The sequence below is a fragment of the Thalassophryne amazonica genome, chromosome 12, assembly GCF_902500255.1.
Source record: "Thalassophryne amazonica chromosome 12, fThaAma1.1, whole genome shotgun sequence".
NCBI classification, from domain to species: Eukaryota; Metazoa; Chordata; class Actinopteri; order Batrachoidiformes; family Batrachoididae; genus Thalassophryne; species Thalassophryne amazonica.
Window position 1 is genome coordinate 22,287,864 of NC_047114.1, and position 22,524 is coordinate 22,310,387.

Consider the following 22,524-nt stretch of genomic DNA (forward strand, 5'->3'; position numbering starts at 1 on the left):
GTGCACATTTTATTATATTGTGCGCACGATTTGTTATATTGTGTGCATATTTTATTATATTGTGCGCACGTTTTGTTATATTGTGTGCACATTTTATTATATTGTGCGCACGTTTTTTATATTTTGTGCACGATTTGTTATATTGTGTGCACATTTTATTATATTGTGCACATGTTTTGTTATATTGTGTGCACATTTTATTATATTGTGTGCACATTTTATTATATTGTGCGCACGTTTTGTTATATTGTGTGCACATTTTATTATATTGTGCGCACATTTTGTTATATTTTGTGCACGATTTGTTATATTGTGTGCACATTTTATTATATTGTGCGCACGTTTTTTATATTGTGCGCACGATTTGTTATATTGTGTGCACATTTTATTATATTGTGCACACGTTTTGTTATATTGTGTGCACATTTTATTATATTGTGCGCACGTTTTGTTATATTGTGTGCACGTTTTGTTATATTGTGTGCACATTTTATTATATTGTGCACATGTTTTATTATATTGTGTGCACATTTTATTACATTGTGCGCAAATTTTGTTATATTGTGTGCACGTTTTATTATATTGTGCACATGTTGCTATATTGTGTGCACATTTTATTATATTGTGCACACGTTTTGTTATATTGTGCACACGTTTTGTTATATTGTGTGCACGTTTTATTATATTGTGCGCACGTTTTGTTATATTGTGCACACGTTTTGTTATATTGTGTGCACGTTTTATTATATTGTGTACACATTTTATTATATTGTGCACACGTTTTGTTATATTGTGCGCACATCTTGTTATATTGTGCACATTTTATTATATTGTGCGCACATTCTGTTATATTGTGTGCACGTTTTGTTATATTGTGTGCACGTTTTATTACATTGTGTGCACAAACGTGCATTCAATATTGTTGTGACACATAAATGTTGGCTATTAGCCAACAAACCAGCAGACAGTGTCATACATTTCCCCATTATAAATGGATCTGGTCAGAGTGTATCATCATGGTTTGGGCGCACAAGGACATACAGAGAACTCCAGCTGCCCAGCATGACATCATCTGGACTTTAAGCACATTAAAAAGGATGCTGAGGGCGAAGCGTCTCCCCGTCGTGAGGATAACAATTTATGTCATATCATTTTGAATGCAAAGAAAACGTGCGCACGTTTTACTATAATTTGAGGGCTCAATTAAAGTAAAACGTGCGCACGAATGGCCATTAAAACGTGCGCACAAATTATCACGGCCAGGAAAACGTGCGCACATTTTATTAATTTGTGATCACATTTTATTAAATCGTGGGCTCAATTAAAGGAAAACGTGCACAAATTATCATGGTCAGAAAAAAAATATCACTTTAAGTGACCTCTCCCGGGTTACGTATCAATTTGAGTCCACAAATAACAAAAACAGAAAAACAGAACAAAGTCACATTCAACATTCAGTCCAGGAAAAGTTGGGACCTTAAGTCTACTGATCCAAAACATTTCTCTGAGGATTTTAAATTGGTTTTAGGAACTGTTGGTGATGGATGAAATCCACCCAAACTCAGGATGAAATCTGAGTTTGGGTGGAGGAAACCTGCGAGAGCAGGACAGTCAGGATGGAGCAGCAAGTAGCATGGACCAGGTGATGGAATGGAAGATCTTGTGGCCAGAGTTGTGGAAGGTGGAGCCACACTGGATAAAATTCCTGATTCAGTCAGTCTGTGACGTCCTCCCCAGTGTGCCACATTGTAGTGTCGCTTCTTCGCATGCTCAGTGTTTTCTTGTCCATTTTTTGGGAGATTTACAGTACCACATTAAGGCCTGGAATATGTATAGAAGGACTTTGGTGATAGGAATTTAACAACTTAAACAGAAAATACAATCACATGTTGAAGCCTGAAGAACTTTACAGGGAAATTCAAAGAAAACAGCAGACACACAAAAAACAGGAGCAACATCTGAGGGACCACAGAACTTTCCAAATATATGAGGTCTGTTAGAAAATAAACTGACCTTTTTATTTTTTTCAAAAACTATATGGATTTGAATCACGTGCGATTACATCAGCCAAGCTTGAACCCTTGTGTGCATGCGTGAGTTTTTTCACGCCTGTCGGTTGCATTATTCGCCTGTGGGCAGGCTTTGAGTGAGCACTGGTCCACCCCTCCCGTTGGAATTCATTTGTCTGAGAACTTGCTGAGAGACTGCAGCTTTGCTTGATCAAATTTTTTTCAGAAACTGTGAGGCACATCCAAGTGGACACCATTCAAAAAATTCAGACGGTTTTTGGTGAAAATTTTATGGGCTGATGAGTGATTATGGAGTGTTACTGTCGCTTAGGACAGCCCACGGCCGCCGTCGTCAGCCTGTTTCAAGCTGAAAACTTCCAAATTTAAGGCTCTGTTGATGCAGGACGTTGTGAGAGAGCTGAGACGTTTCAGAAGAGGTTGGGATCAGCAGTTTATCTGGACATTCCACTGTTAAAGAAGATTTTGTAATGAAAGACGTGCAGACAGATTCGCGCATCGGCACGCAGCCGCTCATGGCCCGGCACCACAGAGAAACACCTCCGTGTTGGAAGCCCTACAGGACAAGTTGGAACATGCCCAGGTGTTAAACAATTTCTCGGATACTCAACTGAAAACCATCAAATGCCGCCTGAATCTTATGAATGGATTCCAACACGGAGGTGTTTTTCTGTGCCGCCGCGTGATGAGCGGCTGCGTTGCGACGCGCAAATCCGTCCGCATGTCTTTCATTACAAAATCTCCTTTAACAGTGGAATGTCCGGATAAACTGCTGATCCCGACCTCTTCTGAAACTTCTCTGCTCTCTCACGACGTCCTGGTTCAACAGAGCATTAAATTTGGAAGTTTTCAGCTCAAAACAGGCTGACGACGGCGGCTCGGGGCACGGCACGCCATCTGGCGCCGTGGGCTGTTCTTAAAGCAACAGTAACACTCCTTAATATCTCATCAGCCCATAAAACTTTCACCGAAAACCATCTGAATTTCTCAAATGGTGTCCACTTGGATGTGCCTCACAGTTTCTGAAAACATTTTGATCAAGCAAAGCAGCAGTCTCTGAGCTATTCCTAAACAATGAAAGAAAAGACGAGAAGGCTGGACCACTCCTCACTCAAAGCCTGCCCACAGGCAAAGGATCAACCGACAGCCGGGAAAAAACTCACGCATGCGCACGAAGGTTCAAGCTGGGTTGATGTAATCGCACGTGATTCAAATCCATATAGTTTTTGAAAAAAATTAAAAGGTCAGTTTCTTTTCTAACAGACCTCGTACATCAGGAGCTGTTAAACAACATCTGACATTCCAGAACAGAACAGCAGGGAGTGAGATGGAGGAATAAGATTTCTGGAGTGAGTTCAATGAGGAGGTAGAGAGAGAATCTAAGAAAGAAGAGTGGTGATTGGAGCAGACTTCAATGGGATGATACAGAACAGAGTGATGAGGAAGTTGTGGGTCGATATGATATCAAGGAGGAAGGTGGACGACATTCTATGTAGGAGATTCAAACTAAAAGAGACTGTTAGGTGGTGACAGGACACGTGAGGGTTTGTAGTTTGCAGAAAGAGAAAGAGAAAGAGAGAGCTGAACCAAGGATCAGAAAGTGGAAGTGCCCATCTCACCTCTTGGCACTGGATGAAGGTAATGTGATTATAGACAACGGGAAAAGTCCTGCAGATGTGCTGAGGGAGACAGACAGGAAGGTGCTGGATGTAACATCTGGCCACTGGAGGGGAGACAAGGAGACTGGGAGGAGGAATGAAGGTGTTCAGGAAAGTATAAGGAGAAAAGAGGTTGGCGAAAAGAACTGAGATCATTGGAAAGGAGAAGAAAGTGGACAGGAGACAGGAGGAGGTGGTGTAAAGTGAAAAGAAAAGAGACAAAAACTAAAGAAAGGACACATTGAACTGTGGATGAAGAAAGAGAAAAGTACTTGTTTTGATTGGACACAGAACTGGAAAGGATGTACAGTAGGTAAGTAATAAAGGTTGTAGATGTTAATGTGCTGACCAGTGAGGAGAGGGTGTTGAGAAGGTGGAGGGAGTGATCTGAGGATCTGATGAAAAAAATGAGCCACAGAGAAGACTCAGGACAGGTCTACAGACACTACCTTGTTCAAGGGCAGTGGGAGGAGCCAGAAACTAATGAACATGATTTTAATGTCAGGAATAAACTCACAGACACGGAGAGAACATGTAAACTCCACACAGAATGGACCTGAACTTTAATGGTAGCTGAACCTAAGACCTTATTGCTGTGAGCATGTGATACCCGCTGCACCACCCTGACATGTTTCCAACAGAGACTGAAATCCTGTTATGTGGGCCGCTGAAGAGGAGGTGCTGCTAGCCCACCACCACCAGAGGGCGCCCTGCTTGGAGTGCGGGCTCCAAGCACGAGAGGGCGTCAGACCCAGAATTTAGTTGTGTATTATCACAACATTAAATTGTTACTTTTTGGCTTATTCATTGTCCGTTCTTTAGCGCCCCCTGTTGTGGGTCCGTGCTACGACACCTTCCCAACAGGATTTCTCGGCCATCGTCATGGATTCCGAGGGGCGTCAACCCAAGCTTGAACGGCCAATGGAATGGAAGAGCCAGGAGCGCAGGCGTCAGCGGGAGGCGTGTTGAGTGAGCTGCAGCAGATCTTAACCGCCTTCACGGCTCGGTTAGATTTAGTGACCGAGCAGAATGTTCTCCTTAACCGGAGGGTGGAGGCTCTCACCGCCAGAGTGGAAGCGCGCGATCAGGGCGCTGCTGCAGCCACTCCTCTGGCTGGTCCTGGGCCTGTATCAGACGTTCCACTGGTCGTTCAACAACCCCCCCCCACCATCCCATGAAGCATACATAAGCCCTCCGGAACCGTACGGGGGCTGTGTTGAGACGTGCGCAGACTTCCTCATGCAGTGTTCGCTCGTCTTTTCACAGCGCCCTGTCATGTACGCGTCAGACGCCAGCCGGGTGGCTTATGTTATTAATCTGCTTCGAGGAGAGGCACGCGCCTGGGCTACGGCGCTTTGGGAGCAGAATTCACGGCTCCTAACGTCTTATACTGGGTTTGTACGGGAGTTCAAACAAGTGTTTGACCATCCCAACAGAGGCGAGACCGCTTCGAGCGTGCTGCTGTCATTAAGACAGGGGCGCCGTAGCGCAGCCGAGTATGCAGTCGACTTCCGCATCGCGGCAGCGAGGTCCGGCTGGAATAACGTTGCGCTCCGCGCCGCCTTCGTAAATGGACTGTCTCTGGTCCTGAAGGAGCACCTTCTGGCTAAGGAGGAACCGCGGGATTTTGACGGGCTTGTCGATTTAGTTATACGCTTAGACAACCGTTTAAACGAGCATCGTCGGGAGCAGGCCGGGGGGCGTGACTGGGCACGAGCCGTCCCTCCCCCTTCCGGTTCCGAAAAGGTGACGTCGCCCCCACGCTTCACTGCCAGAGAGCTCCGTGTGGCTACAGCTCCCCCTGCTGAGGAGGCTATGGACACGAGCAGGGCCAAAGTGAAAACAAACATCAGACAAAGGAGGCTGGCCCGCGGGGAGTGTTTTATCTGCGGCTCTTGTGAGCACCGGCAGAAGGACTGCCCCAAACGGTCAAAACTACAACGCCCGTCCTTAGAAACTGGGCTAAGGGTGGGCCATAACACGCACGCGGGGATACCCCACAAATCTGCATGAATCCCAGTAACGATCCTTTGTGGGGATTTAACCCTTCACGCCCCAGCACTGGTAGATACGGGGTCGGAAGGGAATCTGCTAGATAGCAGATGGGCAAAGGAAGTAGGGCTCCCTCTGGTGGCTCTGCCGGCACCATTGCAGGTGCGAGCACTAGATGGCACCCTGCTTCCATTAATCACACATCAGACACAGCCAGTGACCTTGGTTGTGTCTGGGAATCACAGGGAGGAGATTGTGTTCCATGTAACACCTTCTACCTCCCGAGTGATTTTGGGATTTCCATGGATGGTGAAGCACAATCCCCGGATAGATTGGCCGTCCGGGGTTGTGACGCAGTGGAGCGAAACCTGCCACCGGGAGTGTTTAGGATCCTCGGTTCCTCCCGGCACGACGGCTAATGAGGAGGTTAAAGTCCCCCCCAATCTATCGGCGGTGCCAAAGGAGTACCATGATCTTGCTGACATTTTCAGCAAAGATCTGGCGCTCACTCTTCCCCCGCACCGACCGTACGATTGTGCCATCGATTTGGTCCCGGGCGCTGAGTACCCTTCCAGTAGGTTGTACAACCTCTCACGTCCGGAACGCGAATCAATGGAGACCTACATCCGGGACTCTTTAGCTGCCGGGCTGATCCGGAACTCCACCTCCCCGATGGGTGCTGGTTTCTTTTTTGTGGGTAAAAGGACGGCGGACTCTGTCCATGCATTGATTACAGAGGGCTGAACGAGATCACGGTTCGCAACCGATACCCGTTACCTCTGTTGGGTTCAGTGTTCACGCCCCTGCATGGAGCCCAAATTTTCACTAAATTGGATCTTAGAAACGCATACCACCTGGTTCGGATCCGGAAGGGAGACGAATGGAAGACGGCATTCAACACCCCGTTAGGTCACTTTGAGTACCTGGTCATGCCGTTCGGCCTCACTAACACCCCTGCGACGTTCCAAGCTTTGGTAAATGACGTCTTGCGGGACTTCCTGCATCGGTTCGTCTTCGTATATCTGGACGATATACTCATCTTTTCCCCGGACCCTGAGACCCATGTCCAGCATGTACGTCAGGTCCTACAGCGGTTGTTGGAGAACTGGCTGTTTGTGAAGGGCGAGAAGTGCGAGTTCCACCGCACTTCTTTGTCCTTCCTGGGGTTCATCATCTCCTCCAACTCCGTCGCCCCTGATCCGGCCAAGGTTGCGGCTGAGAGAGAGGCCCCAACCAACAAGCCGCAGGAAATTGCAGCAGTTCCTCGGCTTTGCAAATTTCTACAGGAGGTTCATTAAAGGTTACAGTCAGGTAGTTAGCCCCCTGACTGCCCTGACCTCCACCAAGGTCCCCTTCGCCTGGTCGGATCGGTGCGAAGCCGCGTTCCAGGAGTTGAAACGCCGGTTCTCGTCTGCACCAGTTCTGGTGCAGCCTGATCCTGATCGCCAGTACATAGTGGAATTGGACGCCTCTGACTCAGGGATAGGAGCCGTGCTGTCCCAGAGCGTGGAGGCTGATAAGGTTCTCCATCCTTGTGCCTATTTTTCCCGCAGGTTGACCCCAGATGAACGGAACTATGACGTCGGCAATCGGGAGCTCCTCGCGGTGAAGGAGGCTCTTGAAGAGTGGAGACAACTGCTGGAGGGGGCATCGTTGCCTTTCACGGTTTTCACGGACCATCGGAACCTGGAGTACATCCGGACTGCCAAGCGGCTGAACTCCAGGCAAGCCCGCTGGTCTCTGTTCTTCGGGCGCTTTGACTTCCGGATCACATACCGCCCCGGGACCAAGAACCAAAAATCAGATGCATTGTCCCGGGTGCACGAAGAAGAAGCCAAAGCGGGGCTGTCGAACCCCACCGAGACCATCATCCCTGTCGTGGCCTCCCTCACCTGGGACGTGGAGAAGACCGTCCGGGAGGCCCTGGCAAGGAGCCCGGACCCGGGGACCGGCCCCAAGAACAGACTGTACGTCCCACCAGAGGCAAGAGCTGCCATATTGGACTTCTGTCACGGGTCCAAGCTGTCCTGTCATCCCGGAGTGCGTAGGACCGTGGCAGTAGTCCAGCAGCGCTTCTGGTGGGCATCCCTGGAAACCGACGTCCAGGACTACGTCCAGGCCTGTACCATCTGCGCCAGGGGCAAGGCAGACCATCGGAGGAGTTCGGGACTCCTCCAACCCCTGCCGGTGCCTCATCGCCCCTGGTCTCACATCGGCCTGGACTTCATCACGGGCCTCCCGCCGTCCCAGGGCAACACCGTAATCCTCACGATAGTGGACCGGTTCTCCAAGGCGGCCCACTTCGTGGCCCTCCCGAAGCTCCCGACGGCCCAGGAGACGGGAGACCTCCTGGTCCACCACGTCATGCGGCTGCATGGGATACCATCGGACATTGTTTCAGATCGTGGTCCCCAGTTCTCTTCGCAGGTGTGGAAGAGTTTCTGTAAGGAGCTGGGGGCCACCGTGAGTCTCTCGTCTGGGTACCACCCCCAGACAAACGGCCAGGCAGAGCGGGCTAACCAGGAGCTGGAACAGGTCCTTCGCTGCGTCACCTCCGCGCATCCGGCGGCCTGGAGTCACCATCTGGCCTGGAACGAGTATGCCCATAACAGCCAAGTTTCATCTGCTACCGGCCTCTCCCCTTTTGAGGCATGTTTGGGGTACCAGCCCCCATTGTTCCCGCTGGTGGAGGGAGAGGTCGGTGTGCCCTCGGTCCAGGCCCACCTCAGGAGGTGCCGCCGGGTGTGGCGGACCGCCCGCTCTGCCCTGTTAAAGGCCCGGACGAGGGCCAAGGCCCATGCGGACCGCCGGCGTTCCCCAGCCCCCACATACCAGCCCGGGCAGGAGGTGTGGCTCTCGACCAAGGACATCCCTCTGTGTGTCGACTCCCCGAAATTGAAACACAGGTTCATTGGTCCATTTCGTGTTCTCAAGATCATCAACCCGGCCGCAGTGAAGCTCCAACTCCCGGCTTCACTGCGGATTCACCCTGTTTTTCATGTTTCCCGTCTAAAGCCACACCACACCTCGCCCCTCTGTGCTCCGGGACCTACGCCGCCTCCTGCCCGGCTCATTGACGGGGAGCCTGCCTGGACAGTCTGCAGGCTCCTGGACGTCCGTCGTAAGGGCCGGGGGTTCCAATATCTGGTGGACTGGGAGGGGTATGGACCTGAAGAACGCTCCTGGGTGAAGAGGAGCTTCATCCTGGACCCGGCCCTCCTGGCCGATTTCTACACAAGACATCCGGACAAGCCTGGTCGGACGCCAGGAGGCGCCCGTTGAGGGGGGGGTCCTGTTATGTGGGCCGCTGAAGAGGACGTACTGCTGGCCCACCACCACCAGAGGGCGCCCTGCTTGGAGTGTGGGCTCCAAGCACGAGAGGGCGCCAGACCCAGAAGAAGTGACAGCTGTCATTCATCCTCTGTACCAGCTGTCACTTGTTCATCATCATCACCACCATAAAAGCCGGACTGCAACTCCACCTCCTCGCCGAGAAATTGCAACCACTGAAGAGGTAATTTCTCTGCTGACTGACACTTTATGTTAAATAACCTGAACTTCTGTTGCAGCCGTTTTCCTGGAGTGTTGCCTTATCTGTGGGATTGGCGTTTGGTGTGACAGCGACGGCTTCGCCTCACACTCCAACCCAGATAAGTGGTTAACCAGGAGCTGCACGAGTGTGTGATTGGAGGTGGAGGTGCTCCCTCCTAACTGTGTACAGACAGTGGATTACTGAGTGTGTGGACTCACACTCATTCATCTTATCTCTGCTTTCTGCCAGCAGTACCAGGGTCGACAGCCGAAGACAGAGGCCACCTGGGGACTCGGGACTTGGCGGCTCCGGTGTTCTTCAGACCGTTGGTGGTGGAAGCCGTGTGGGATGCGGCTTCTCTCTCGTCGGGGGTCTTCTATCTTCGAGCCTGCCCACACGTCACCTGGTGTCAATTGACTTTGTAAATTCTGTGAATTTAGTTGTGTATTATCACAACATTAAATTGTTACTTTTTGGCTTATTCATTGTCCGTTCTTTAGCGCCCCCTGTTGTGGGTCCGTGCTACGACACCTTCCCAACAAATCCTTTAGTTCTGGTTCAGACAACATATCTGAGTGTTGATGTGAAACTGAATCTGATGAAACAGTTTAGAATTCAGAGAAACATTTTGAAACATTTGAAGCAGAAACTAAATCCTGACCTGAGAGTGTCCAGGTGACAGTGTGGACTCTCCAGTCCAGCAGACAGCAGCTTCACTCCTGAATCCTTCAGCTGGTTGTTACTCAGGTCCAGTTCTGTCAGACTGGAGGACTGAGAGCTGAGAACTGAAGACAGAACTTCACAGCTTCTCTCTGACAGATTACAGTCAGACAACCTGCAGAGAAGATTAAAAACAAGAAAGAGTTTCATATTATAAATTAAGTCAGTGTTCAAATATCAAAGTGTTTCTGTCCTTACAAAGCTTTTTTAGATGCTTTGATCACTGGCAGCAGCATCAGAAGAGCCTCATGTGAAGCAGAGTATTTCTTCAGGTCAAACACATCCAGATGTTGATCTGATGACAGTAAGATGAAGGCCAGAGCTGATAAATGAGAAGGAGACAGACGTTCTTCAGAGAGACGTCCTGAGCTCAGGGACTGTTGGATCTGATCCACTAGAGAACGATCCTTCAGTTCATTCAGACAGTGGATCAGATTGATGCTTCTCTCTGCAGACAGATTCTCATCGAGCTTCTTCTTGATGTACTTGACTGTTTCCTGATTGGTCTCTGAGATTCTGTCTGTCTGTGCCATCAGGCCTCGTAGGAGAGTCTGATTGGTCTGCAGGGAAAGACCCAGAAGGAAGCGCAGGAACAAGTCCAGGTGTCCATTTGGACTCTTTAAGGCCTCGTCCACAGCACTCTGATGGAGACGTCTTAGTTCAGGTTTTTCTTTCAATATGTTAATCTTTCTGGATGTTGTTTGTTCTTCTGACAGCAGATTGACTCCAGACTGGATGAAGGTCAGATGGACATAAAGAGCAGCCAGAAACTCCTGAACACTCAGATGGATGAAGCAGAAGACCTTGACCTGGTAGAGTCCTCTCTCCTCTTTAAAGATCTGTGTGAAGATTCCTGAGTACACTGAGGCTGCTCTGATATCGATGCCACACTCTGTTAGGTCCTCTTCATAGAAGATCAGGTTCCCTTTCTGCAGCTGCTCAAAAGCCAGTTTTCCCAGAGACACAATCATCTTCCTGTTCTCTGGATTCCACAGTGGATCTGTCTCAGCTCCTCCATCATACTTGACCTTCTTCACTTTGGACTGAACGACCAGGAAGTAGATGTACATCTCAGTCAGGGTCTCTGGCAGCTCTGGTGTGTCTCTAGTGTCCAACACGTCCTCCAGAACTGTAGCAGTGATCCAGCAGAAGACTGGGATGTGACACATGATGTGGAGGCTTCGTGATGTCTTCATGTGGGAGATGATTCTTCTGGACTGCTCCTCATCTCTGAATCTCTTCCTGAAGTAGTCGTCCTTCTGAGGGTCAGTGAAGCCTCTGACCTCTGTCACCATGTCCACACACTCAGGAGGGATCTGATTGGCTGCTGCAGGTCGTGTGGTGATCCAGAGGCGAGCAGAGGGAAACAGGCTCCTCCTGATGAGGTTTGTCAGAAGAACATCCACTGAGCTCAACTCTGTGACATCAGTCAGGATGTCATTGCTGTGGAAGTCCAGAGGGAGGCGACACTCATCCAGACTGTCCAAGATGATCAAGACCTGGAAGTGTTGGAAGCTGCAGATTCCTGCTTCTTTGAATTCAGCAAAGAAGTGATGAACAAGTTCCACCAAGCTGAACTTCTTCTCTTTCAGCACATTCAGCTCTCTGAAAGTGAATGGAAATATGAAGTGGACATCCTGGTTGGTTCGTCCTTCAGCCCAGTCCAGAGTCAACTTCTGTGTTAAGACTGTTTTGCCGATGCCGGCCACGCCCTTTGTCAGCACTGTTCTGATTGGTGGCTGTGTGTCAGTTGAGACTTTAAAGATGTCTTCACATGTGATTGTTCTTTGTTGTGTGTCTGTTTTCCTGGATGCTGCTTCAATCTGTCTGACCTCATGTTCCTCGTTGACCTCTGAAGCCCCGCCCTCTGTGATATAGAGCTCTGTGTAGATCTCCTTCAGAAGAGTCGTCTTTCCTGCTTTAGAGATCCCCTCAAACACACGCTCAAACTTTTGCTTCATGTTAGATTTGAATTTACGACGACAAACTTCAGCACGAGTTCCTGAAAGAACAAACAGCACAGATCAGTTACTGAATGATGACATCACTTCCTGTTTTCCTGATAGAATTCACACATGAATATATTTCAAATGGACAAACATCACTTGTTATTTAGTGTCTGTGTTAAATGTGGACAGAAGTCCTCTTACTGCTCAGCAGACAGTCAGCCAGCTCATCATAATTCATTGACCTCATCAAGGTCAATGTGAGGTCCAGGAAAACCAGTCTGCTGCTCCTCTGCTCCTCATTCTCACTCTGACTCTCCAAGTATTCTGCATCATTTGTCAGGAGAACCTTCTGGATGTTCTTCAGCTCATTTTTAACAAACATGAACATGTTCTCCTCGAAATTCTGCAGCAGAATATAAACATGGACGAAGAAACTCATCACTTTTTTACAAGTGAGGATTTTGTATCAACATCATACTATTTTTTATTCTGTGAGTTTCTCTTGATTTTGTTCCTAAAATCCATTTCAGTTAAAAACAGACTGAAAAGTTAAATCCTTTAAATCATTTTTATGAAAGAACAACATCAGAATTTATCAAAATCAAGCACAAATAATTCAAATCATCACTTTCAACAACAGTAAACCCATGAATGATGTACTCAAGAATATAAATGAGAGAATAAACATCATCAAAGTGTTTATTTCTGCAGCATGAAGACATTATGAGCAAACTGTCCAATGATAATATCTGATTGAAGTCAACAGACCAGAAACATGTGGTTCAGGTGTGTTTGATGCTGCTGAGCAGATGGAACCCTGAGAACCTCTGAGCTCTGCTGCTTCACTCTGTGGACCAATCAGAAACAGTTTACTCACATTATGTCTGAACACAAACAGCTTCAAGTTCACATCAACCTGCATCATTATTCAGAACACTCAAAGTGGTTTTTATGGTCGTCTTCTTGGTCCTGCTGATCCCACTGAGAGTCAAACAGGTGCACTGATTGTCCGTCCACACAGGACCAAAACACTGACTTTCTGGATTTATTGGAAAAGATGAATTTTCCAGGCAACAATTCCCTTCCACAGGGTTGGCAGGACGGCCCACCGTGCCAAAAATAGTGAGCGCTCCTTCATCAACATGGCAAAATTAAAAGCTTTTGCTTTGTGCTTTTAGGTTGAAAATACAGATTAATCAACTGTGTTTCTCATGTTTGTACTCAGGATGGTATCATTAAGATTTTATTGAAACTAATACTCATAGCAGTACGGTTTACATTGATATATATTTTTTTATTTTATTTTGACATGCTGAATTCAAATTGGCTACTTACACGTGCAAAAGAGAGAGCGTTAGGGTTAGGTGCTCAGAATAGAGGATAATATGAGGACTCCAATCAGTACTTCTAATGCGGCCTATTAAACATGGGGTTAAAATTGTCTCATTAATATTTGTAAATGTACGCAGGGTGATCTACAAATAATCATTGATTTCCAAATGTGTTCAGATATCCACAAATGCAAATTTCATATTTGTAACTTGTAAATTGGTTTTTGCAAATAATGTTCTATTTGCAAATATAAAACTTAATTTGTAAAAAAAAAAATACATTTGTAAAATGGGAAATTGTATTTGTGAATTGAGTTTCAGCATTTGTGGATCACCAATTACACGCATTCATCGCTTTCCTCTGCAATGTAATTTTGAGACGTACACAGATCCACAAATGCCGACTGATTCACAAATACACACTCACGCCACTTAATATCCACTAGATGGCAGTGTGGTTCCATTCATTGATGTGGCAAACTGAAACTATATGCTCCCGGATGAGAGAAGACCGACATTTCAGAATAAATCATTTCACATTACCGTAATGGAGGTGTTTGATGGATAGGTATGTATGTGGTGATATTGTCTGCAAGGTCAATTGTTTTTTAAAATTATGATGTGTTGTATAAAATGATGACGGGTGTTTTACCAGAGCTACCTAGCTAGCATCATGCTCTGGTAAAACACCTGTCATCGTGTCAGTCTTTTCTCATCTGGGAGCATATAGTTTCAGCTTGCCACATCACTGAATGGAACCACACTGCCATCTAGTGGATATCCAGAGGTGTGAGTGTGTATTTGTGAATCAGTCGGCATTTGTTTGTGGATCTGTGCGCAAAAAGACTGTCTCAAAATTACGTCGCAGAGGAAAGCGATGAATGTGTGTAACTGGTGATCCACAAATGCTGAAACTCAATTCACAAATACAATTTCCAGTTTTACAAATGTAATTTTTTTTTTTTTTTTTACAAATTAAGTTTTATATTTCCAATACAACATTATTTGCAAAAAACAATTTACAAGTTACAAATATGAAATTTGCATTTGTGGATATCTGAACACATTTGCAAATCAATGATTATTTGTAGATCACCCTGCATACATTTACAAATATTAATGAGACAATTTTAACCCCATATAAACATGAATGTCCCTTCATGGACAGTGACATTATGCCTCCTAACCGGGCAAAATATTGATGAAGTGCCCGGATGTTACTGCTTTTTCAATGTGGATACTCAAGTGAACACACACGGAAAAAAGCTTGCAAAATAAATGTTAAAATATCATTCTGACCTGATATCCAACCAGTAAAATAATTTTACATTAAATTATGTAAGTAAAGTATTAAACTTGCTCTGACACACACATTCCCAAATATTAGTGTTGAAAGCTACACGGATCCGATCTGTTCCAGCTGAAATAAATCAGCAGCTCAGCTGAGCTGAGACGTCCTGCTCAACTCATCAATCCATTACTATATATATACACACACCCATATTGATATAAAATAAATTATTAACTTTGACAGGATTCCAAAAAGTTCTCCACCATGCGACGTAAACCTTCCACACAATCCAGACAGGCACAAAGAGTACATTAATTAATTCCACATGGTCCACATTAATTAAATCCATTTTTTTTATAGTACTGAATAATTTCAGCTTTGAATTCAATTCCATTCAAGGTGGTTTAAATTCTCAGATTTCATACTCAGGCATGATGGTTTACACCAGTTTATTGCCCAAAAATCATGGAAAAAGTAACAAGAATATCAAAAACTAATTATAGAAGGAAATGTTGTCTCCCTTCTTCCTCCGTTTGTGGCTTTGCCAGCATGTGCAGCTTTCCAGCATTTTGCACCTGTTTCTTGATGAGACTCTCTGAGTGTCAGTGTGCGCTGCCGCCTGAGTTGCCCTTATGTAAAATGGTGACCACGCCTCCTCACCGTGACACTTCTCAGTGCGACTGCAGACTCTAGTACTCATATTAACCTCTGTGGTGCTCAGTTACAGAGTGAACCCAGACATGCAGGTGTTCTGTCCAGATGTGCAGGTTTGTTGATTTATGCGTCCCAAAGCATAAATTGCCAGTTCCGCGTCCCGACAATATTGTGCTCTAAATACAGCATGCACACACAAATTTGAAATTTTAAAATTGGAAAGACACTTATTGCTGTTTATATTTTCATGTAATGACAAAAGAATGACACAAAAATGTGTGTTTCCTTCAGTGGGGTAGCTTAACTCCACGTGTGAATATTCTATCGAGTTGAGTGGTTGAGTTGTGCGTCCTGACAATGTTGCGCTGAAAATATAGCGTGCACATGCAAATTTTAAGTTTTAAAAGTTGAAAAGACACGTATTGCTCTTGTATTTTCATTCCTTGGTCACTCGGTTCGAGGAGTTCAACGCGGTAAAGAGAGGGACCGTCAACCCGACAGGGGGAAGTGTGGACGGGGGAGGTGTGAAAGTCTGGGTAGAGAGAACTGTGCATGGGTGCACATGCACAGTTGCATGGAGGGCTGGCTTCTCAATAGGAATGACATCTTGTTGGGACACAGACAGAAACTGCACAGAATGTAAATGGAGAACAAAGGTGATTTATTTGATCAAAACACAGGAGTCCAGAACAAACAAACAGAGGGAGTTCAAAGGCAACAACAGGAGTTAACATGTAACACAAACCAAAAAACAGGTAAACAACTGGGGTAAAACCGTTGATTTCTATTTAATCCGCTAGATGGTGGATGCAGCCTGTGAGCTGTTGCCAACAGCTGCCATCTTGCTTAGAGTTATTCTGCATCATCAGCCATTAGATTAAACAGAAATATAATGATGCGCTGACTTAAACCTGGGACAAAGTGATCTGAAAATGCTTTTCTTCTGCAGCATTTGGGTACAGCAACAAGCTGACAAATGATCGTCAGCTGGTTAACTAAAGGTTAAATAGGTCATTTCTCATTCTATCCTCCTTCATAGACTGGCAGTTCTTGGTTTATCATGCACTCCTTAATGCTGCGTTTATACATAACGACGACAAGTCACGAATGCCACGAAGTACACATTCTTGGCCGCTGATCACGAATGTGATTATTCGGGGCAGAGACGTCACGTGTCCTCAGGAACTGCTGGAACCTGTTATCACGCGTTCCGATTAATGGCTGGAGAATTATCAGGAACCATTACGCACGGTCAAGAATAGTGTTCCGCGTTGTTGCACGCAATTGCGCGTAACACCGCGTCAAGTTCTGTCACGTTGTGACCGAGATGAATTGTCTCCACACACACACCCATATTCATCCAACCGAATTCAGATCGCTCCAGTTTTTCAGAAGAACTTTGTGACTGCATGTGTAGTTGGGCTCTGTGCCATGGAGTGGCGCAGAGAGGAGGAGACGGACAGAGTCAGATGTGTGGCTTCATGCAGCTCGTCTCACGCATTTTCCCAAACATCAGGCACATGCAGCAGGTGGAACACCTGCAGGAGCGCGCTGAAGAGCACTCCAATGAGACTTTTAGCCGACTTGGTGTCAGCAATCAGATTGCAGTGCAACGGGGTTTAATTGTGCGCGCGCTTCTTCCTCTGCCGGACTGGAGGAGGTGCAGAGATGTCTGGCTGCACCTGGTTGCTCAGACTCGTTCTCCCGCTCATCGGTTGCTGCAGGAGTGTCATGAGGAGCTTCAGCAGGAACTGTGGAACCACACTTGGAGCCGAGTTTAATAGTGCGCACGTGACAGAAAACTGATTCGTCGTGGCGCACAGTGAAATGTGACACCGCGTTACAAGTCGTGTCAAAACTTGACAGTCTCCGTGTCATTTCGTAATAACGCTTGACAGTTTGGGCTCCAAGAACCATCACAGAACCACTACGAACGTTGTCACGTTCTATTAAGGATCAATACTCATCAAGACGGATTAATAGGCTCAGTTGCGACCTCCACGACGTGAGACGAAATGGGGGTGGTGTGTGACATTCGTGGAAGATTTTTTGACAGGCAAAAACATGCTCCTCGAATATCAAGAATATCGCGCACCAACACACACTATTAAGAAACCTATTCAGATGCGTTAAGTCACATTAAGAATGTCAGGAATGTGTCACGAATGACAGAAAAATGACATTCGTAATGCGTCTTGGTTATGTGTAAATGCACCTTTAGACTGGTTTTCATCTTATCTCTCTGGCCGCACTCAGTATATTCAGTTAAAAACATTCACATCACAGCCATCTCCCCTCTCCTCTGGTGTTCCCCAAGGCTCTGTCCTTGGTCCCATCCTTTTCTACTCTGCCTCTGTAATATATTTTGGAAACATAATACTCAATTTCATCAATGGTACTTTGTCATTTCAAACCCACATCAATAACATCACCCCATCTGCATATTTCCATCTCCACAACATTAATCGTCTACGCCCGTCACTCACTTCTGTCAGCACTGCCATCCTGGTTCACTCTTTGGTCATCTCCCACCTGGACTATTACAACTCTCTCCTCTTTGGTCTCCCCCAAAAGCTTCTTCATGAGCTCCAACTGGTTCAGAAAGCAGCAGCTCGGATAATCACAGGAAGACCATTTATTCACCACATCACCCCTGTTCTTCAACAACTTCAGTGGCTTCCAATTACTCATCCTTCTAACCTTCAAGGCCCTCCACAACCCCACCTCACCGCACTTCATCGAATTTCTACACACACACACACCCGGCCGTACGCTCAGATCATCATCACCTCTCAGCCTCACCATTCCTCCTGCTCGCTTGACCACCATGAGATTTAGAGCTTTCAGTCACTCTGCCCCCCACCTTTGGAACTCTCTTCCTCCAGATATCATAACATTGACTCTCTGGTTATTTTCAAATCACATCTCAAAACCCACCTGTTCAAGAAAACATATTCACCATGAGCTCCACTCATTCACTGCATAAGTTTTCTCTTGTTTTAAATTCTTATACAATTTATTTTACCTGGTAAATGTATTTTTAAGTGTTTAATTCTAATTTGTTTATTGTTATGCTTTTATATCTGCATTGTTCTGTCAGCACTGCCATCCTGGTTCACTCTTTGGTCATCTCCCACCTGGACTATTGCCACTCTCTCCTCTTTGGTCTCCCCCAAAAGCTTCTTCATAAGCTCCAACTGGTTCAGAATGAATCAGCTCAGATAATCACAGGAACACCATTTATTCACCACATCACCCCCGTTCTTCAACAACTTCACTGGCTTCCATTTCCTCACCGCATTGAGTATCAAATCATCCTTCTAACCTTCAAGGCCCTCCACAACCTTGCCGCACCTCATCGAACTTCTTCACACACACACACACACACACACACACACACCTGGACGCACCCTCATATCATCATCTTCTCTCAGCCTCTTTGAAAGGTCCCTATAAATGGAAAGTATTATTATTATTATTATTATTATTATTATTAAATAAATAAAAATAAATTGAGGAGTGAGTTTTCATAAGTGTGTATTATGTGTAATATCAATTATGTGAGAAAATTACTGAAATTGCTGAAAAAGGTTAGAAAATGATTTATTTTTTGTGTTGATCTGTATTCTGTAAAGTAGTGACTTCAGTTTTACTGAATGGTTTGTCTTGATAAATATCTCACTATCCGTTTTGTGATTCAATTAGAAGTCTCACTTTCAATTTATCCCTTTTAATCAGCCTCAGATTTTTTTCTTCACATCAGGTTTTCCATCCTGAGATATTCTGTTAGAGAAAATTCATTGAATGAAAATGCTTTTTCTCTCAAATTGGTGGGTCACATGACAGTCACTTTGACATTGTATATTCTACTAATATAAGAATATACACAAATGAGATTTATTTCTCTATGATAATCTAATGTTTTCAGATTTCTTTCATCTTGGTCCAGATTAAATAATCTTATTTTCATCCTGGCTGTCGTGGCTGTTTCATTTCTTTATATTATTTAATATTTTTGTGGAGAAGCGCTCCGTAAAAGCGGCGCCACAGGTGGGTTAAGAGCAGTCTTTAATATTAATATCTTTAAAATGATGCGTGTGAAGCTCTTACTTTCACCCCTGATTATTTCCCATCTTTAACTTCATAATGAAATTAATTAAGGATCAGACTAGTTTCTGGTGTGGTGACAGAAATAGTGTGTTTGACAAACTGATATTATTTTCTATCTGGACTGGAACCAACAAATTCAATCAAGTCTGTTATATAAATTGTCTGATCCGCTTCTGTATTTGTTTTGACAAATATTGTCTGTAGAAATGTGAGACTGAGTTTGAATAAATGTAACAGCACAGAAAATGCAGATTTATCGTGAAACTGTCTTAAAATTGATCATACATTGATTTCTATTCATGTTTAGGTTGTCAGATGCAAACCAAGATGGCGGCGCTCTGGCAAACAGCCAGAGAATGAGCGCATCGCCCCGGTCCTCTATCTAGTGAGTAAATAGAAATCGATGGTAAAACAAAGGACAATGAACACAGAGACGTCAAATAACAGAAAAACTCACAGAGGTATCAAGGAACAAACAACAAACTGGGAATGAGAGGTGACAAATAATCATTTGGCAAACTCAAAGCAGAACGGTGCAGCACTTAATGTAACACAAATAAACAGACAAGCAACAGGTGTGAAATGTAACAGGTGTAGGGGAGACCAGGAAACAATACACACCTACAAAAACACACAGAAACTGACAAACACAAAGTGACACAAACCTCAAAAAGAGCCCTGGGTGTGAGTAGAACATCTAATAATTCTAATAATAATAATCTAATAATAATCTAGTAATTCTCTTCTCCCTCCCTCCTTATCTTTCCTGCTTCTGTGGCGTGTTGTGTGTGAGGCTGCCAGCTTTGCTCTTCTGGAAATGGCAAAAATGGATCTGTTAAGTGGTCTCTGAATGCAATTGACACTATTTTTTTCTACAAGACACTCGGGAGCGGAGGACCCGACCTGTCCCGCCGGGACACATGTGATGGGTTACGTGATGGACAGTTGGAGGAAATGGCAGATCATGTGCCTTTACACACTGTCTGTGGAGGACGTTGAAGATGTGTATATATTTGGCACGGTGGTGACCGGGTTCCTGCTGTGTGGAGCGGGCATAGCGCTGGTTTACCGGAAAATTGAGAAGGTGGAAGCGGCAATAACTGGCCCGTCCAGGCTGCCCCACATGACTGATTCGATTTGAAGGGCAGTGTCAGCTCAGTCGGCGGGTGTTAACCGCACGTTGGAAACCATCTCAGGAAGAATGGCTGCACTTGAAAACCGCTTTGATCGTCAGTAATGACCACATCTCCTCTCCTAATTCAGATGTATTTAAAGCCACTCTGTCTCAGACTGTGGAATCTTTCAGGTGTCTGCTAATCTGGATATTTATTCGGCTTCCCAACACAGCTGCACTTCAAGGCCACTGTGATAAAAACCTCCTGGAAGAAGAATAACACTTATGCCTCACTCCCTGGTCTTCCCCCGCCCTCAGCTTCTCCAGCTCTGACGTTGACTGTGGACAGTGGACTGTTCAGGGCTGGGCCCCTCCTCCCTCCAGAATGGATGGACAAGGCCGTTGATGGCGCCTAAAGGCTGCCTCCGGAGTGTTCTGTCTGATAACTGGACTCTTACAAATCTTGGTCATCGTCTCTCGTCTTGTTGTTGTGTGTGATCATTGTTCATTGTGCTGATGGTTTTTTTTCCTGCATTGCTGCTGCGTGATTCAACGCAGCAGCTATGAAGGTTTTTCTTTCCCAAGTTTTACCTTGTGTGTGTTTTTTATATGTGTTCATGTACCAGGCCGGCTTATATGTGTTGTGTGTTATGTGTGTGCCGTCTGTTGTCATGAGGCCGGTCAAGGTTTGCTCAGCCCTGCTGTTGACCTAAGGCAGGGATATACATCTGGAGCTGGTCCCCGGGCGCCTAAAGGCGACCTCTGCTCCTAACTGGCAATTAGGATGGGTTAAATGCAGTAGATATATTTCCTTGTGCAGGGAACATGTTCCTTTGGGCATATGACAACAATAAATTATTTGAATCTTGAATCTCAAACTAAAAGGAGAAACAAAACCAAATACAAAAACCAAATTAGAAATGGCAGAAAACTAAAGTGGAACTCAAGGATGCAAACGAGTGCAGAAACAGGGAAACCACACGACTAACACACATGAACACAGAACTGAACACAATGACAATTAACATAAGGACACAGACAGTATAGACCAAGAGAGAGAGAGAAAAAAGGCAATTTATTCAGCTTTTTTTTTTTCTTTTTTATGTTTGAAAATATAACAGAAAAATGGGGGAGGTGATAGTCCAGTGGTTAAAGTGTTGGGCTTGAGACCAGAGGATCCTCGATTCGATTTTGTTTTTGTTAGTTGTGCTCAGTACATGTAGTTGGGGCAGGTGCACCATCTGGAGTTCCATAGATCAAACATCAGTCAATGGGTCAGTCTGCTCCATTTCGCTACGTTTAACTGCCATTTCCTTATCATCAATCCCATTTTGCTTAAAAATAATTAAATAAAAGTAATTAATTGAATCATATTTGGAGTCAGTCTGCTCCATTTTGTTACGTTTTACCCTCGTTTCGTTATTATCAGTCCCCATTTAACTCAGTTTTGCTTAAAAATAATTAAATAAAATTCATTAATGAACCATTTTTAATAATATTTGGAGTCAGTCTGCTCCATTTCGTTACATTTTATCCTCATTTCTTTATTATCAGTCCCCATTTAACTAAATTTTGCTTAAAAATAATTAAATAAAAGTAATTAATGAACCATTTTTAATCATATTTGGAGTCAGTAGGCTCCATTTCGTTACGTTTTACCCCATTTTGTGATTATTAGGCTCCATTTCCCCCATTTCTTCTATTTCGTATTTTAGTATAGCTGGAGAAAAAGTGTCTTTAAAAACTCCACCAGAGGTCGAAGCTACAGAGGAGACTTTGGTGAAATGTCCTGAGAGTCCAGCAAACCAACACTTGCTGTTTAATTTTATATTTTAACATTAAATGAATGAATCATTAAACATGTCCGTGAAGTCCAAAGTTAAGTCAAAAGACATTTGCACAGGTAGAAGAAGCCCCGCCCTGATTGTGCATAATTTTAAAACATTCACAATCATGAGAATAGTCAAATTCATATTTTAGAAATTGCTCTGTCCTGATTGCAACATTCAAAGCAATCACATAGTCAATGAGGACATAATTAAATGTTGAAATGACAAAATTAAAAAAATTATATCATGAGGTTTATGTCACATTAACAATCACACTGCAGTCATTGTTAAATTATCTCCTGTTGCATTTATAATAA

The 22,524-nt window shown here is 45.0% G+C and overlaps 1 protein-coding gene and 1 long non-coding RNA gene across 2 annotated transcripts in view; both read right to left on the reverse strand.

Moving 5' to 3' along the window:
• LOC117521609 (NACHT, LRR and PYD domains-containing protein 4C-like) overlaps positions 1-22,524 on the reverse strand; it is a 44,283-nt gene that overhangs the window by 12,719 nt on the left and 9,040 nt on the right. The window contains exons 5-8 of the mRNA XM_034182940.1: positions 12,647-12,725; positions 12,080-12,281; positions 10,128-11,931; positions 9,871-10,044 (exon numbers count right to left, since the gene is read on the reverse strand). Of these exons, the coding sequence (XP_034038831.1) occupies positions 9,871-10,044; positions 10,128-11,931; positions 12,080-12,281; positions 12,647-12,725 (2,259 nt within the window). The remainder of the gene's footprint in view (positions 1-9,870; positions 10,045-10,127; positions 11,932-12,079; positions 12,282-12,646; positions 12,726-22,524) is intronic.
• LOC117521640 lies at positions 1,027-9,861 on the reverse strand. Its single transcript, XR_004564010.1, has 3 exons — positions 9,750-9,861; positions 3,647-4,329; positions 1,027-1,821 (listed from the first exon to the last, which is right to left on the reverse strand). It is a non-coding gene; the product is annotated as an uncharacterized LOC117521640 (long non-coding RNA).